The 17,019-nt window shown below is 42.5% G+C and overlaps 1 protein-coding gene across 1 annotated transcript in view; it reads left to right on the top strand.

Moving 5' to 3' along the window:
* Positions 1-17,019, top strand: part of mdga2 (MAM domain containing glycosylphosphatidylinositol anchor 2) — a 163,903-nt gene that overhangs the window by 97,700 nt on the left and 49,184 nt on the right. The window contains exons 7-8 of the mRNA XM_022764395.1: positions 5,108-5,199; positions 5,301-5,538. Coding sequence (XP_022620116.1) covers positions 5,108-5,199; positions 5,301-5,538 — 330 coding nt within the window. The remainder of the gene's footprint in view (positions 1-5,107; positions 5,200-5,300; positions 5,539-17,019) is intronic.

The following is a 17,019-nucleotide window of genomic DNA, read 5'->3' as shown; positions in this document are numbered from 1 at the left end:
GCTGCCTCATTCTACATAGAGTATTAATTTTTACTAACTTGGTCTTGTCTCAAAATCACAAAAATAACCAACAGAAATAGAGAAAAGGGTGGTGGAAACGAAAGGCTGAGCAACATGTTTCTGTCTGCTGCTCTAGTGCTATCAGCTCCTGACTGTTAGTACAGTCAGATAAACCACTTATGAACCAAACACTAGCTCCACTTCCTCTACTGCCGTCCAGTGTAATGTCTGCTTTGACTGACAGCGCTTTCAGGAGCCAGGGAGGAGAGACACTTCAGGGAGTGCTGTTATTTCATTGCTGAACTATGACCAAGAACGCCACTTTTTATTTCTTTGACCGTGTGGAAGTCTGATGTTTTCACATCACAGATGACGTGAGTCTTGCAGATAAAACCCTGAGAGTTGACATTAAATGAAAAATTCTGATTTGAGTACAGCCCTAGTTAGCAACTAATGGGCTGTGGACTGTATCTACATATGTATTAAACCAACTGAGGGAGAGAGAGAGAGAGAGAGAGAGAGAGGAAAAAAAAAACCCTACTCAGTCGTCATGGAGATAGATTTGAGCTCCCATATTAACAGATCCATCTCCATGACAACTGAGCAAAACTCAGTCCGCTAATGAAGCCTGCATGGCACTACTTAAAGAAGTCTGAGAAAAAGCTAGTAAGTGGACCTTGAGTTGAGATTGCCTTCTCATACTTTACAAAGGCGCATTAATGTTTATTACAAAGTTATAGTACTGGATTGCACAATGTCTTTCTAGAATAAAGTGCTTACATGCTTACATCCACTATACTCATATAAGATATTGAAGATGTTGAGGAAACTGTGTAACAATAGTTGGAGACAGAGTTTGCCTCAAGAGCAAATGGGAAACTTCTGTCTCCAAGCAGAGCCTTTGTTAAAGATTCATTTGACTTTTGCCATGAATTGGTTATCAGAAATGAAGGATCGCCCTGATATAGTCTCCCAACTCAGCACTTCTCACCTCACACACTCACCACAGCCTTTTAAAATATCTCAGAGTTTTAGATTCTCTCCCATGCATAAAGGAACAGGCACCATTTTAGTCACTGCAGCTGTCCAGCAAAATTTACTACAACCAGGGGAAGTAATGCCCACTTATCTCTCTTGTACACAAATGTAGTCGATTTACAGGAATGCCTACTTGCAATTCAATATTTATGGTCAGATAAAATGGCAGGAAAGGAGGTTTGAATGTGGAGGAGGCAGTGAGGGAACCGGTTCTGAAATATGCATGAGTGCACATATGCAGCACTGACTATTTTGACGTGCACTGCAGCTCTGCAGGGAAAGCTGAGTCACCACGAGGAAAAGTCTTGGAAAAGTAGGGGACAGAAAAGTGACCACCAAGATGTAATCATTCATTTTTACTCCCAGTTTAACTAATACTTGAGATCTGTGGTTGTGGAGTCTGAATGTGCGAGTGCTGAGAGCAGTGGATTTTCAAATTAAAATGTACCTCTGCACCTTACATGGTTGACTATATTTCTTAACAAAGTTGATATATAGTAAGTCTTGCAGTAAGTCTGAGATTTATTTCCTCTAATTTTCTGCAAATTACTTCCCAGTAGCCTAAATCACATTTTTCACATCATTAAACAAAGTGTGGTGCTTTTTTTTTTTTTTTTTTTTTTTTTTTTTTTTTTTATAGAAAAAGTGAAAATAGAATTGATATTAGCTTTAATGCTTGATGGTGACTGATGGAAATCTTGTGAGCAGCTGAAAGAAGTTTTGGGAGACCCAGCTGTTTTAAGCAGAAGCATTTTTATTTATGCTGGATGCATCAAGAAGAAAAGTGAAAACCAATACAGTTAACAAGTTAAGCAGTAATGACACTCCGAATCTATCTGAAGCTGTCCTCTGGACCTGTTTAACCCCAGAATCCTCACATGGCGCAGGGTCATACATGTGTGAAGACTATTGGAAACCTAAATCGACACATCTTACCTGACTCACATTGTAGATCCCGATTACCTCTGTCCCACTAAGAGAGACTAACTGACCATGAGACACAGAGACACTGGCTGTGTGTTACAGATAGACCTCTTCCACCTGAGGCTCTGGCTGTCTTATCTACCACATGCATAGGGTCCGTAGCACAACCTCGGTTGCGATCCACACAGTGAACTATTGTCTAATAGTAAATGACATGTGAATGACCTGTGACCAGACATTCTCGCACAGTATGGTAATGTTGCAGGCCTCCTTGCTGTGCTGGTATTATCATAGATATTAAAAAGTGGAACATGAGCGCACAGGTCAGTGGGACTATAATCTGTTCTCTCCTTATGTCAGTAATCGCTTCACAACCTGTTAATCATAAACATACAAGCAGATGGTGAGAATACTATATATATGATAATTGACCGGTGTTCAGAGCATGGAGTTAGAGAGACGTACGTATTCACTTTCAAACTACAGAGGAATATTACAAATATTCTCTTGATGTTCTTGTTATTCCGTCCCTGGCTAGACTATCAAGCGTGAATGGAAAAATTGTGCCACCCAGTGACATTCAAGGTCACCCAGAGTTTTTTTTTTTTTTTTTTAAGGTTAATTTTCATCAGCTGTTTTTTTTTAGGAACGATCTAACCTGATACTCTTGATGCTGCCTGAGAAAAACCTTGAGACACACTGTGACTATAGCACAGAAACCAATGAGTGTTTACCTTTCACCCTTTCCACTGAGGTACCAGCCTGACTAGTAAATCACCAGTTAATTTAAGGGGTATAAATATAGGGCTACTATATAGTAAGAAAGGGATAAGAAAAAACTTCACTTGCTACACAATAAACACTTGATAATTACATAATTATAGGCCTAATCCATGATTGGTGCACAGCTCCTCATTGCCCCAACCATTAGATCAAAACAGTCTACATGGCCATTTACGCTCAATAGTGATTAAGCAGGGGCATTAGGCCACTTCAGAGTTGGATTCATCACATCCTGTGGTCAGTAAAGTGTATCTACACAGCTCCACAATTTAATTTGGCCAAAAGGTCCAATTTTGTGGGGAAGCATTGTGGAGAAGTATTTATTCAGCTTTACGCTACCGACATTTCTATTCCACAGCACTGACAATTATTTGTGTGGCCATTCACAACATTTACCACAGAAAGAAATAACAACTGTCATTCGTCTGACAGAGGACTTCATGAACAAGATTAAATCTGGCTTTGCTGTAAAGCAGAGCTGGGTCTGTGAGTGTTAAATGCTTAGTTGTGTTACAGTTTAAGTTCAGAGAGGAATTTACTTGAGCCAGAGGAATGGAAAAAGAGGAAAGCAGTTAATCCAAATGTTTATCCTCTGTCACCTGTGACAGCACAATGACTCACGCAGATGTGTGAAAATGCATGTGTGCACGGAGTGGATGAGATAATTCTTCCTTAAGAAGAAGCCTCCAACTCTACTGCAGATGTCGCTGCACACAAAAACCTTTTCAAACTGTCAAGATATAACTACAGCTCTGTCTCCAGCTGCCTGACATGTATGACTGAAGGAAAAGCTATGCTCACTTAATGGCTTCCACCACAGACTTAGTATTGTTTCATTAACCTTACAAAGTGTGTGTCGGCTTTAAGGAAATTGAATCTTGACGTACGTAGTAGATGTGCACTGTGATACAGAGCTGAACCCGAATGGGAAATAAACGTGGGTTGTTGGTGATGCCTTGTATTATCTTCACATCTATAAAGGTCACAGATATGCTGCATATCATATTATGCTAATTGCCACAGTTTCCATGCCAGTACTACTGAATTACATACAACGGGCTTGATAGGCAGTGACTTGAACAGGAGTATATGGGATACAACAATGAATGCAAGTGCACAGTGGTGAGAATTTGTGTGTGTTGACATGATTGTAATATTTGTATCTGACACGCGTCAGAAATAGGATTCTCTGGCTGCCGGCACTGATTTCAAACGTGAGGAGGAAGATCATGTCAAGGAGGCATGTGTCAGTCGTTTCACCCCTCAACGTGCAGCTCGGCAGGCATCACAATGTTTTGCACTTTCAATTTCCTGTGTTTAAATCTGACACGCAGGTTTTGTTTTCGTTTTCCCTTTACCAAACTGAATATGATAATGTCACTTGGGAATTGCTAGATGAAAAGATTTCCATGGTGCCGTCATCTTTTTTTTGCTGAGGAGATGAATTGAACAGTAGGCGCAGGGTTTGGAACCAATACAGCATGCATTATAATGAAATCATCTTCTTTTTTCCATTCAGAGAAGCTATGCTTTGAAAATAGAGTTTGCAAACCAAATTGGATTAGAAATGGTGGATATTTTGTTAGGTATCTCTCCAATTTCACAGTATACGTGTGTGCGTGTGTGCGTGTGTGCATGCGTGTGTGTGTGTGTGTGTGTGTGTGTGTGTGTGAGTGTGTGTGTGTGTGTAAACCTGCTCAAACGCTGTAGGATTCTTCAGTCCGTAACAATGATTATTATTGTTGCTTCAAAGCTTCAGTGTTTAAAACAAACACAGGATTCTTCTTTATCTATTAAGTTCTCTGTTTGACCTATCTGCTGCATCAAAAGCTAAACTTTCAGTTGTTGTTCTAAAAGAACAGTTACAGTTGTCATATCAATGACTACTCTTACACTTCTGGTTCAAAACCACTTTTTACGACCGTGGCGCTGAAGTAACACATCTCGATGAGCAAAAATCATATTTGCTTAGATCAGTTATTTCAGGTAGCTGTGCCACGATCCAGTCTCTCTGTGCCTTTGAACAGCGTGTGAAGTGTGCAAAGGCTGAGCAGGTGCGAGTAACAGCGTCAGATTTATAGCGTATCCACCGGAGATGCATAACAGCAATTTACAGCTCAAGTGTGGACATTGAGCAAAGTAAGATCTCTGAAAAAAATCTATTTAAAAAATCCATAAAATGCTGTCTTTGGGATTACATCTCAGAAATCACGTCAATATAACAAGGGGAGGCACAACCTAGAGAATGTCTCAGGGTTTGTTATTGCAGCATGTCGCAGGCTTACAGAAAAAAAAAAAAAAAAAACAAGTTTGGTGTACAAATGTATATCTAGTTCTGATCAAATGGAATTTCCCTTCACAGCTTTGAAAAAGGGCCGATTCTGGATCACTCCTGACCCCTACCACAATGACGACAACATCCAGATTGGACGTGAAGTCAAGATATCTTGTCAGGTATAATTAAGGAAAAACACACATCTATGCAAAAAAAACAAACAGGTTAAAGTAAATCATTCTTCAATGCAATGCAAAATAACATACTGAATGACTCCTAGGTGGAGGCGACCCCACCAGAGGAGCTGACGTTTAGCTGGCTGAAGAACGGGCGTGCCCTGCGGAGCTCGGAGCGTATGGTCATCACCCAGACGGACCCTGACATCTCCCCGGGGACCACCAACCTGGACATCATAGACCTCAAGTTCACCGACTTCGGCACATACACCTGCGTGGCGGCGCTGAAGGGTGGAGGCATCCCTGAGATCAGCATTGACGTCAACATCTCATCCACAACTGGTGAGCCTCACACCCCTTTGTGTCAGTGACGCATTTACACACCTCCCCCCGACATGTTTGACACAAACGCACATGCTGAAAATCGCTATTGTTAGAGTAAAAAAATAAAAATAAGAAAAACTGTCAGCGTTTCTTAGACTGTGTGGCTTGTGACATCAAGTTTTTAAAGGATTTTTTTTTTTTTTTTTTAAAACAAACGGTCTTATGTTTGAAGTTTTTGCTATCAATCCTATCTATTGATATCATTTTACCGTAATCATGTCCAGTCAGGTTATCTTAAACATTTCTTTGGAAGAAAAATTTTTTTTTAGTTAGCCATAATCATAATGAGCCATAATCACCCACTGCACTGTAAAACTCCTCGTGCGTAAATGTTAAGTACAGTGGATCAAAGTTGAACCAGGGAATTACTATCCAAGATCTAATGAGCGTTTACAACTGACAAGTCTAAAAATAACTTTAATGTTCTCCTTAGTATGAGCCTCTAGGTAAGTGGTTCACATATACTGTATAATTCAACTTGGCAAATGTTTGAAACCTCTCTGATGACTAGTGCGGCTGCTCTTTTCAGCAGCGCCTCAGCAGTTCAGCTGGCATCTAACGGATAGGAATGGTAGCAATAATCGAAAGTGATTTCTTTTCTTTAAAGGGTCAGTTTACCCAAATTAAGAAAGACATTTTTCTTTTTACCTCTAGCATTTTTCTATCAGCGCAGATAGTTTTTGGTTTTATCTGCGGAGGTTTTCACTAATCTGCTACTGTAAATTATGCACCGCAGTACAGTGGAGGAGGAAGGGAATTCCTCTGTGGTTCTCACAGCATTAAAAACTGCATTGTGTTTACAATTTTTCCCATTTTTTCAATTTGTCAGAGAATAGTCCCACATGACAACTGACAGTTAGCTCTGTATATTATCCAGAATAACTGGGGGGGGGGGGGGGGTGTTTCAGGGTAAGTCTCAAAGGCAGGTGTCTCAAAACCTATGGAGATGAAACCAAAACTATCTGCCAGATATTTTTAGTGTGTGTGTGTGTGTGCGCGGGTGTGTGTTTGTGAGAGAGAGAGAGAGAGATTTGGGTGAACTGAGCCTTTAAGCCCTTTTCCTGGATGGTCTCCACAGGTTAAGAATGTTTGTATATCCTCATTAGAGTAAATTCCAGTCTTCTGTGTCAGGCTGAAGAAGGTTCAGAAACCACTGTCTTCTATTGTAATTTCCAGTTACCGCACACACCACTGAATTACAGCACCAGCACCACTGTTCTGTGTTGAGTGTTCAATGGATTCCTGTGAACCAGAGCTGACGTCCATCAGCCTTAACTAATCCGAGACTAAACATCCATCGCCCTTCCATCTAATTGGCTGCTTCCACCACTGTTCCGACTAACGTTTGCATACATGTATACAGCATGTTAATAACACAACACATCAGTCCACCTTGTCTACTGAGCTGTACCATTATAGTTTCGATCATGGCATGTTTAATAGTTACCTAGAAACAGAGCAGTGTTGCAGCAGCCTGTCATTGTGCTTTTAGATACTCTGCATCTCTATTGTGCATCACTTGTTTCAAAAGACGGCGAGATGTAGGCGCTAACATAATAAAAATCAGTGTTCTGTCATAAAAAGAGTAATCAAAGGATAAAATCAGCTGTCAAACATCTTTTTTTTTCTATCTACTGGTTTATATTTTAACATCAATCAGTCCCTCTCCATGTCGGATTTTTAGAAGAAAAAGCCTGGAACAGCGTCAGAGGCAACAAAAGAGAGCTTCATTTTTAGAAGATTGCTACATAGCACATTTAGTGCAGTTAACAACACATTTTCCACAGGCTCTATAATAATGGTGAGATGCAGTGGTTAGACGGACAAAGCGATAGCACAAATAATGGGACGGGAATGGTAGTAATCTCCAGTGTGAGGTCAATCAATGAGCAACAAATGTGCGGTAATGTTCCGGTGTCACCACGCATTACTTCATCGCCCAATGACTCCACCGAGGGATGTGACCCCCCATCGACTCGACACCTCAGAGACGCCACGATTGGGAGTCTCCTGCCTGCCGCTCACTCTTCCCAGATTTCCAGATTTTCCATGATGGGGGGACTCCCATGGGTTGGTGTTGCCGCTGGCGCAGTAGATATCTGTTTTTGCTTTGAATTTACTGGCGTGTGTTCGCTGCTGATAAGTGACTTTTGGGTTGTGTGAAGTTTTGCGACTTGCGATTGCGAGCTTTCTTTCCCCCTTTTATGCTCGCGCTGCATGCACACACATCGACAGGCACATTCACACACTCATGCACCCTCATCTCTTCTCGCCGACTTGTTTTTCTTATCACACACACACACACACACACACACACACACACACACACACACCTCACTGCCACTCACAACGTGAACATGAAAGCCGTGTCTCGACCTTGGGTGCATAATTATTGTTAGATAATCCTTTGATAATCCCTGCGCTATAAAACAGTAGGATCAATCGCACCTGCCAAGATTGTTTCCTCATTATCTTTTAAGTAGTGCAGTCTCTTCTTTTGGAGTGCCTGGGCGATGCCAATGCATTAACACAGACCCTTTAATGTGTAAAAAAAATATTGCTGTCTGACTGAGGAAATAAGCGAGGAAATGACTGACTCTATTGTGATTGTATGAAATGAAAGGTTTCCTTAAGGCTTAGATGTGATTGCTTCTTAAGCTTTCATTGTTCCAGTCAGATGTGTGGGTATGAAATATTATGAAAGTGTTGCGTTGCCATAGAGCTGTTCCTGTCATAGGAAATAATATATTGAATTTTGCTTCTGCCGGTTACAATTCCTGCTGCTTTACCTGGATGTGACTGGGCTGTTTTCCTGGAGAATGCCTGTTATGCGTGATGTTTCTTTCAGTCAGATTGATGCCATGAATCCGAGGCGTGTCTTCGCTAAGCGGAACAGTATAGCTGCTGTGTACAAAAGCGTCTTGTGCCTGTGCCTTGCCATACGCCTGCAGCCTGTTTTGGGGTGAATAAGCCCCATTTTTGTTCCTCTGCCTGTTCTCCTGAAGGGAGAAAGCCCGAGCTGCAATTAGAAGTCTTAATAAAAGCGTTTAGAGGAGATTACACTGCAGGTCTGCCAGGGTTTCGTGCTGGGGAAGTGGTTGGAAAGCGATTGAGCCTAAAGTGTCTCTAGTCTGAACACTTTGGAGCTCACTGTCTGTTCCAGCATTGGCTCCGGTTCCAGATTCCAAACCCGGGCTTAGCCCCAGCCCACAGCACGTCTTTATAAAAGAGAATATTTATTATCTCCCATTCTTTCAACTTTTGATGAACACAGATTTCAACAGCTTTCATGATTTCTCCCTTTTGCAAAACAGTACTAATATTTACTATCATGACATGCTCATTAAATAAGCAACTTCTTTTCTCGTCGGGGCTTCCAGAGATTGCAGGGCTAATGCTTATTTATGAGCGTGGTCTGAAAACGAGGACACAGACCTCCCCTTTGGATACTGTCAGGATTAAGATCCACAACACAGAAACAGCTGAAAAGAGTTACGAGCATTAGTGTAAAACATAAAGCATCCCATAAACTTCTAACAGGAACTAGCCAATTAATCCTTTCATTAGCCTGTGTGTTGAACGTGTGTTTCGTTGGTGTGTCTTGCTAGATTGTTGTTAGATGATGTGATTATTGCCATTTCTGCGGCTGCGGCACTGAAATGTTTTTTTGGCTTCAGATTGGAACTACCATTGGGACCATCTTAGAGATAAAATTTTAATAGCATGTAGAGTTATTATGGATGTATTTCTGACATTTAAAGCCAGTCTTCATCACTGATTCACAAAGCTGATATTGCGCTCGCTGTCTTATAATTACTGCGAACACTGGATTCTGCCATCTCAGTTCAGGAAAACTACATTACAGCCAATAAACCGTTGTGGCGAGAAAAAGCCTCTGTTGATACATTTTAGCATCGACGCACGACAGCAGCTCATCCCCAGTCTGATTGACGACCACAAAGTAAGTATTAGGATTGAAAGTCACCTCTCCCTTCTTGTGAGGCGGATAAATCCCTCCATGATGAGTCCCTCAATTAGCACCCAGTGTTTCTGTCAATCTCAACAATCACGGCGGTTAATGAATTAAGCAAATCAATTAAGTGCTCAGTTGATTAAAAGATGAGCTGGTTTAATGAACACAATGTACGGCCTTTTTTCCGCAAAGATTTTGAGTCATCTGAGGTTCACAGCAGGCCTGCTCATGTGTGTATATCCTCCTTTCAACCTCCCCGTTGTCTGGTTGACTCTGATTCGCCATGAGCTGCCATCATTCAAATGACTGTGCCACATGTGAGTCTAATAGGGGCAGCATGCCCGCTGGCCGTTGACCGCACTGATGTGCTTGTTTCAGCAGCAAATTCACTGACCCTGATAAAGAGGAACCTGGTCTGCATCCTGACTCACCTACAGGGTGAAAAGGTTCAACTGCTGTTTGGTCATTGTGAGTGCAAACAAGTTGTTTGCTGCTTTCTTCCTTTAGGTTTAAACAACACAATGTAGATTTTTCACAGAATGTGGTTCTTCATTGATGTTGGTTGATGTTCAGCTTCTTTCATTGTCTTTTTTGTTTTTTGATTCGCACAGTGGGAGAACCACAGCAGCTGGTTCAAGAACTGGCCGGACACACACTGAAAAATATGACAAAGTGCATGTTGTTTTTGCAATGTGTCTGGTTTTTAACTTTGTCAGAAGTGTGGCTCAATTTTGAAACAAAGGGTCATTATTTTCAGAAAGAGGTTGACAAAAGCTGCCTCCTGAATTGTAACTGACGACAAATCAACTGTTGCTGGCAGATTTTGTAAGCTGTAGCTAGATAGTCAATGATGTTAGCTTGCATTTTCTGTCTTTAATATGCACCTGATGGCTAGACATACATCATATCATAATAAAAGACTGAGACTAAAACTACATGTCCCAGGCAGATTTCAGTATCGTCACCAGCAGATGATAAGGAACTGCTAATGTTAGCATAAACTCTAATAGCATCCAGGACCAGCTTGCTGACAGAGGAGAAATACAACAACAGTGGATGTGCTAGTTATGAAAAGGCTTTTTTGCAACCCAACAAACTAATGTCGTAAGTTAATTATGTGCTCCATAGCCTTGGAATTAACAATTCAATGTTTCCCCTAACATTGCCTTGGGGCGGGGTTGGGGCAGGGGCGGCCCGCTTCCTCAAGGCGACACCCTGCTACACATGAAACCACAAAACAATGAATACATGAAAAAAAAGAAAAGTAAAAAAAAAAAAGAATTTGTTTCATTTCAGCGCAGTGTGTGTTTTGCTGTCATTTACACTCGCATTGCTCTCCTCTCCTCTGCTTTGTGTTACACAGTGTGTGCATCTTAGAACCTCCCCACACACACACACACACACACACACACACACACACAGCGCAGGAGAGGAGAGACAGGTTGACAACTCGTTACGTTAAGTGCGAATAAAAGCTTTCCAACAAGTATTACAAATTCCTCTTAAACCAAAGATGGACAGACGTCGACCCCAAACGTCTGAAAGTCAGGACAAAATATCAGCGATTTTTTTCAGTCTGGTGCCAGTGGCGAGGATGCCAGCAGGGATGGCAGCAAGCTACTTCTTGCCTGAGCACTAGCAGCTCTCCTCCTCTCCTAAAAACTTCAAATTGAAAGTTTCTGACCGCTGTGACATGCAATGAAGTTATGAATTGCAAACTGGAGTAAAATAATAACATCTACTAGATTCCAGCATTGGAGTAACAAGCCAATACAGGTCCTGAAGCAGTCCCAGTAAACTATAAACTGGGATGAAGGGGCCTAACAGCTGTCCCACAGCTGGGCTGCTGTCCTGAGAAATCTGCCATATGACAACAGTAGATGCCACGGTCATGCCACTTCTAGAATGATGGGCACATAACCACCTGGCAGCATATGTCAGCACAACACCTGTGATTTTTCAGAGGAGGGTTATAGATGTCCAAACTGTCAGGGGGAAAAACAAACTCGGTATTCTGTAAACACAAACGTGTACATTTATAGAGGTTTGGGGAAATCGGAGAGTAGCGGGCAGAAGCCCAGTGGTACTTTCAGTTGTAGGTACACCGTGACCAGTGTTCACTTTGTGCAAAGTCCATAAAATATGTTAATAAGACGAGATAACTGGGCACATTATGCACAGTGCACCAGCATCTAGCCCCAACTGCACCACCTGAAGTCATGCTTTATGGAGGTGGCCATCTGGGAAATCACTTCCCTGTCCAGCTGGGAAAATCTGGAAGGCAAACATGAATAAGAAATACTTTCCCTCCCTCATTAACTACTGTCGAGGCCCCTTGAGCAATGTACATAAACTCTGGTCCTTCCAGAGTCCTGCTCACTGCTTAGCAGCAGACAAAGTGGTGGTACTGGAGGTATGTATTTGAAAACAGAAGGGTAACATTACGGAGAGCAGTGTGGCCACAAATCACACTACAGCCCATGAGAGTGTTTGGTATTGAAAACCTGCTGCTGTACAACCTCGCTCACATGGATTCATGAGGGGTTTGTATGACTGATTGTAAGACAACTTATAGAATCTCAGGGGAACAGCATAGGGCTCAAAAACACACACACAGTAGTATGTCATTGTGGTCAGCAGTGTGTCGCTACAGTCTATCACTGCACTAAGCCAATTTTAACACATCTGTAGACATTTATTACACTTCAGCAACTTGTCTCCCACACACACAAAAACACTCACGGATTCACAAACATGCCTCACAGTGGACCTGCGGGACTCCTCTCCGTTCCCAGAGGTCCAGGACTCAGAGGAGCACAGAGTCCTGTCACATTGTGACCAACTCATTGGCCTCAAGCTGTCTAAACACACTCTCATACATACAGACACACACTCTGGAGGAGTTGCAGTACTAGACAGTGCTACGTTGCCATGGTGACAGGGAGTGATGTCACAGCCCTTAACCAGAAAACGGGGCAGTGGGAATGTTGTTTATTCTCAAAGACGTCCGTGCGAACCGCTCCGTCTCTCGTCGCTGTAAGAAAGTGCTAGTTATTCTGCAGTTTTGCAGTCGGCTCACATTGCACCGTGTCTGCTGTGGCGCTGATGGATCCTGCTGACAGGCTTCAGCAATCAGCCTCTACACACAGAGCATCGTTCCAGCTAAGGTCCTAGAGATGTGTGAGGCTACAGAGGCCAAACAAGGAGGTCCAGTCCCAATTTTGGCCCAAAAAGTACACAAGCACGCACACGCACGCACACACGCACACACACACACACACACACACACACAGACAGACACAATGTTTTCAGCCAGCAACAACAGCGAAAAGCATCCCATTGAGGAACAGAGGCAGGATCACAGCATGGTGTCACCCGTGGGCGAGAAGAGAAACACTCAGCTATACACACATACACATACAGAGGCATAAAACCGCGTAAGCACACACTACACAAGCATACGCACACAGCGGGCATGCCCTGCAGGCATCACTGGCATTTGGATGGCTTTGGCACAATGAGAGCACAGTGAAGACCAGTAGCAGGCTCTCTGCCACACTGAGCATCTCAGTGGTCAGTCTCACACACAGAGGCAGGGTGTTCACTTGGAAAGAGAGAGCAGGAGGGAAAAATGAGTACAGAGTAAGCAAGAGAGAGATGGGCGAGTGTCTGTGTGCATGTATGCCTGTTTGCGTTTCCACGATGGTGCGGGGAGAGACAATGGCAGCTGATAGCCAGTATTTGCGCTGCCAAACCCAATAGGCCGACAACTGTAATTGCCTGCCTAATCTGGGCTGTGGAGAGGCCAGGTGTAATGATGGCAACTCAGTGAATACACCTCTCCTCCACTCGCTAATGGATGCTTGCTGCTCTCCTCCTATCCTGCTGCTGTCAATTCGCCATTTCACTGTTTGGGCCCAAGGAATTGTTCAGAAAAGTGGAGAAAATATGCTGAGGAAAAGAAATATGTCAGTTCTTGACACCTGGCTGGCTCAGTCGAGAGACATTGTGTGAATACCAATCAGCAAATGTATGAGAATGAAATGAGTGTCCGCTATCATTGTCTCTGTGAGAGATCATTTTTGCTGCTCCTTTGGTGCCAAATAGCATTGCCAAGATTTATCTGTGAATGACCAGTCTTCATTATCCCATGCATGTTTATGCATTACATTCCTGAAAAGGTCTAGATAAAGGTTGAACTATCTGATGGGCAGCCAAACGTGTGGGTGACAATGGCTGGAAAGGCAACTGAGGAATTTTGTGTTTTCTGTTGTAATACAATAATTAATCAGAACAGTATTTTTACATATACAGTAGAATTGGTTTAAAGCTGCTATGATCAATAGTTATATATCAGCATTGAATAAAATGAATACTTGTGTGTAAAAGGATGTCCCTCGAGGAGACTAAATCACAACTCCTGACTACAGTCCCTCTCATCTCTTTTGAGCCTTTTATTAAATTCCAGCTCATTGTTTCGGTTATTGTTTGCGGCTCACGACTTGTTTTTCGTTCACTTTCACCGCTCCCATCAGCGTTGTTCCACACACAGCAGGCAGCTGTTTTTAGTGGAAAAGCTCTGATAAACGCAGTCTGTTACCTGTCCAGCACTAACCCGCAGACAGACTAAGTAAGCAACCAGCTGGTGAACACAGCGGAGCTTTTAGCGGGCAAAGGTTCAAGACGTTTTCATTAGGAGTTGTTGGAAAAGGAAAACTTCACTTGAACTAAAAGAAGATTGGATTTGAGTTCGCCAGGTTCACAGAGACATGGCAAATGAATGCGAACGTTGCTGTATGTCTGTGATTTTTCCATTAATAGTGCAGAGAGAGGGTTCTTTCACACTGTACCCCATTCACAACCAGTCTTTAGACGTGTCTAGTCTCAGACATTTATTTTCACTGGGGTTAGCAATAACCAATATTTGCTGGTGGTGTATGAGTTATTATTTTAATTTTAAAATGAGTATGTGATCTAGTAAAACATTAGAATCAGCAATGTGTGTTGAGCTTTCCCTTTGCTTCTACAAAGTTTGAGTAGGTTTGTACCTTTGGACTCACTTTAAGGACTGTAGATATACCAGCAGTTGGATCATTGAGATGACAGTGGGATTGTTACTTCTCACCCAGGCAGAAATGGGGTCAAAAGAAATATAACTGGACTCTTTCGTTTTCTGGAGATTGCGAGTGATTTCATCACTATGAAACTTCACTGTGGCTTGACTCCATTCCAGCTGCACTATTGTTTGGGCAGAATGACAGTGATTCGAAAATCATCAGGGAAGCATGACACGGTTTCATCATTGCTGAGAAGATTTTCACTCCTCGAATCGCTGGCTGTAAACTATTTTTGGGAGCAGTGTACAAAATAGTCTTGGAGTCTGCGGATGGTTTGGACCTGCACAAAAATACATGAACACACAAATACACACACACGGCACTCTAGGAGCTGGTGCAATTTGCCAGGTTTACTAATTAAACAAATTTACTTGGCCAGCATGCTTGATGAGGAATCAGACTGCCTGATCCAACCTGCTAGTTTTCCTGCTTCCCAAACTTAGAACACACACACACACACACGCACGCACACACGCACACTCAAAGAAGCCTGCGACTGCGTCCAGCAATTTGGCACTTTGCACTTCTTTTATTATTCATTGCTAACTTTCAGCCAGGCTGTAAAATGTCCGTTAAACAAAGGCAAAATATTTATTGGGTCATATTTTGTTACACAGCCAGCAATAAAGCTATATCACCTTTGGGAGGGTTCTGTTGTAAATGCTCTGAATAATATGATGCTGTGGGTGAGATTGAGCAGCTCCATGAGGAGGAGGGCAGGGAAGTAAAAGGCTGCAGAGTGATGGCGAGGATGCTGGTGATGGTGATAAGAATTATGAATGTTGAAATGATGATGGTGGTGACAATGTGGCAATTATGATGATACTGCTATGCTGATGATTTTAATGGCAATGCTGACAATGATGAAGATCGTGGTATCGTAGAGGGGTAATGCGCTGTTGTTGCTTAGAGGGGTGTAGATAGAATTTGTTTATATTATCATTACTGGATGGATTTCATTCACCTTCTTATTTCAGTGAGTTATAGCCCGTTTCCACTGCAAGAGCTTTTCCATGGGCCCAGGAACTATTTCAGGAACCTTAATTCCTCTGCCATTGTCCCTGGTAACAGAGGTGCCTTCTCCGGGCTTCATACTGTCCGACGATCGAGGTAGAGATTGCAGTGCTGAATGTCGTTGAGTGGTTAAACATAAACTTTATGGCTGCTTGAATTTGTGTGTACAGCAAGCACAGGGTGTAACTAGCATCAGTACTAGGACAAGGGCCGGACATTTCTTTTAATGTTAATTGATTGTAGGAGGCTGTCGGCTTCCTGACTACGCTCTTTCCTGCGACACAAAGAGAGCATGAGTCACAGACAGAGGGAGAGGTGATAAAGTCGACAACAGGATCAAAACTTAAAGAAACGGTTTGATATTTCGGGAAACGGGCTTATTCGCTTTCTCGCTGATATCAGCTGATACCAAGCTGCAGCCTGGATGTGGTTATCTTAGCACAAAGACTGGAAACAGAGGAAAGCAGCTAGTCTGGCCCTGCCCAGAAGTATCAAACCACCCACCAGCACTTCTAAAGCTTTCTACTTTACACGTTATACAGTATGCAAAGTCTTTGTTATCAGCGAGAGATCCCCAGGCAACCTGCTGAGACTCTGGAAAGTCACTGTTCCCGCCGAAGCAGTAGTCTGACACACAGCCCACCGTAAAAACTTTTTGTACAGATTAAACAAATGAGATATAACGTGAGTTTATAACAGAGTCGGGTCAGCTGTTTCTCCCCGTTTCCAGTGTTGTCCACAGGTATGAGAGCGATGTCGACCTGAACTCAAAAGCAAGAAAGTGAATGAGCCTATTTACCAAAATGTCATACTATTCCTTTAACTGGCTGATCGTTGTTATCAGAGCCGTGAACTAAAGCTGAAAGATAGACAACCACAGAACACGAATAGAATATACAGTCCAATGTGAGTTGTTTCCTTGTGTGTGAAACATTCTCATCATTTTTTAAATCTGTTGTCAGACTAATTTGCCGAAACTTTTTTTATCGATTCTTCAGACGCAGTGGAAACGCAAAACAGGAAATGCACAAAAAGGACATTTAGTTTTTGTCTTTTAGTTCCTGAGTTTAGTTCCTGTGGCTGTACCTGGACCTGTTTGGTTGAAAAGGGCTTTTACTTTATCATTTTCTTTGACCGGTTTGGTTGCAAAGTGCATCTGCTTGTCAGGTCTCCATCGCATTGTTCATTGTTTGCCATTGCTTGATAACATTAAACTTCCTCATTGCTGCCCTCCATGACGGTGTTACTTAAAGTACATGCTCAGAGCGTCCCAGCTGTTAGCCATTGCCGCTGCTAATATCTGCATGGTCCTTCCATACAAAGCTGTGTGTGTGT

Source organism: Seriola dumerili, unplaced genomic scaffold (assembly GCF_002260705.1).
Source record: "Seriola dumerili isolate Sdu_G_001 unplaced genomic scaffold, Sdu_1.0 BDQW01000025.1, whole genome shotgun sequence".
Taxonomy (NCBI): Eukaryota; Metazoa; Chordata; class Actinopteri; order Carangiformes; family Carangidae; genus Seriola; species Seriola dumerili.
The sequence above is the reverse complement of the archived record's forward strand: the minus strand, read 5'-3'. Positions and strand labels throughout refer to the sequence as shown.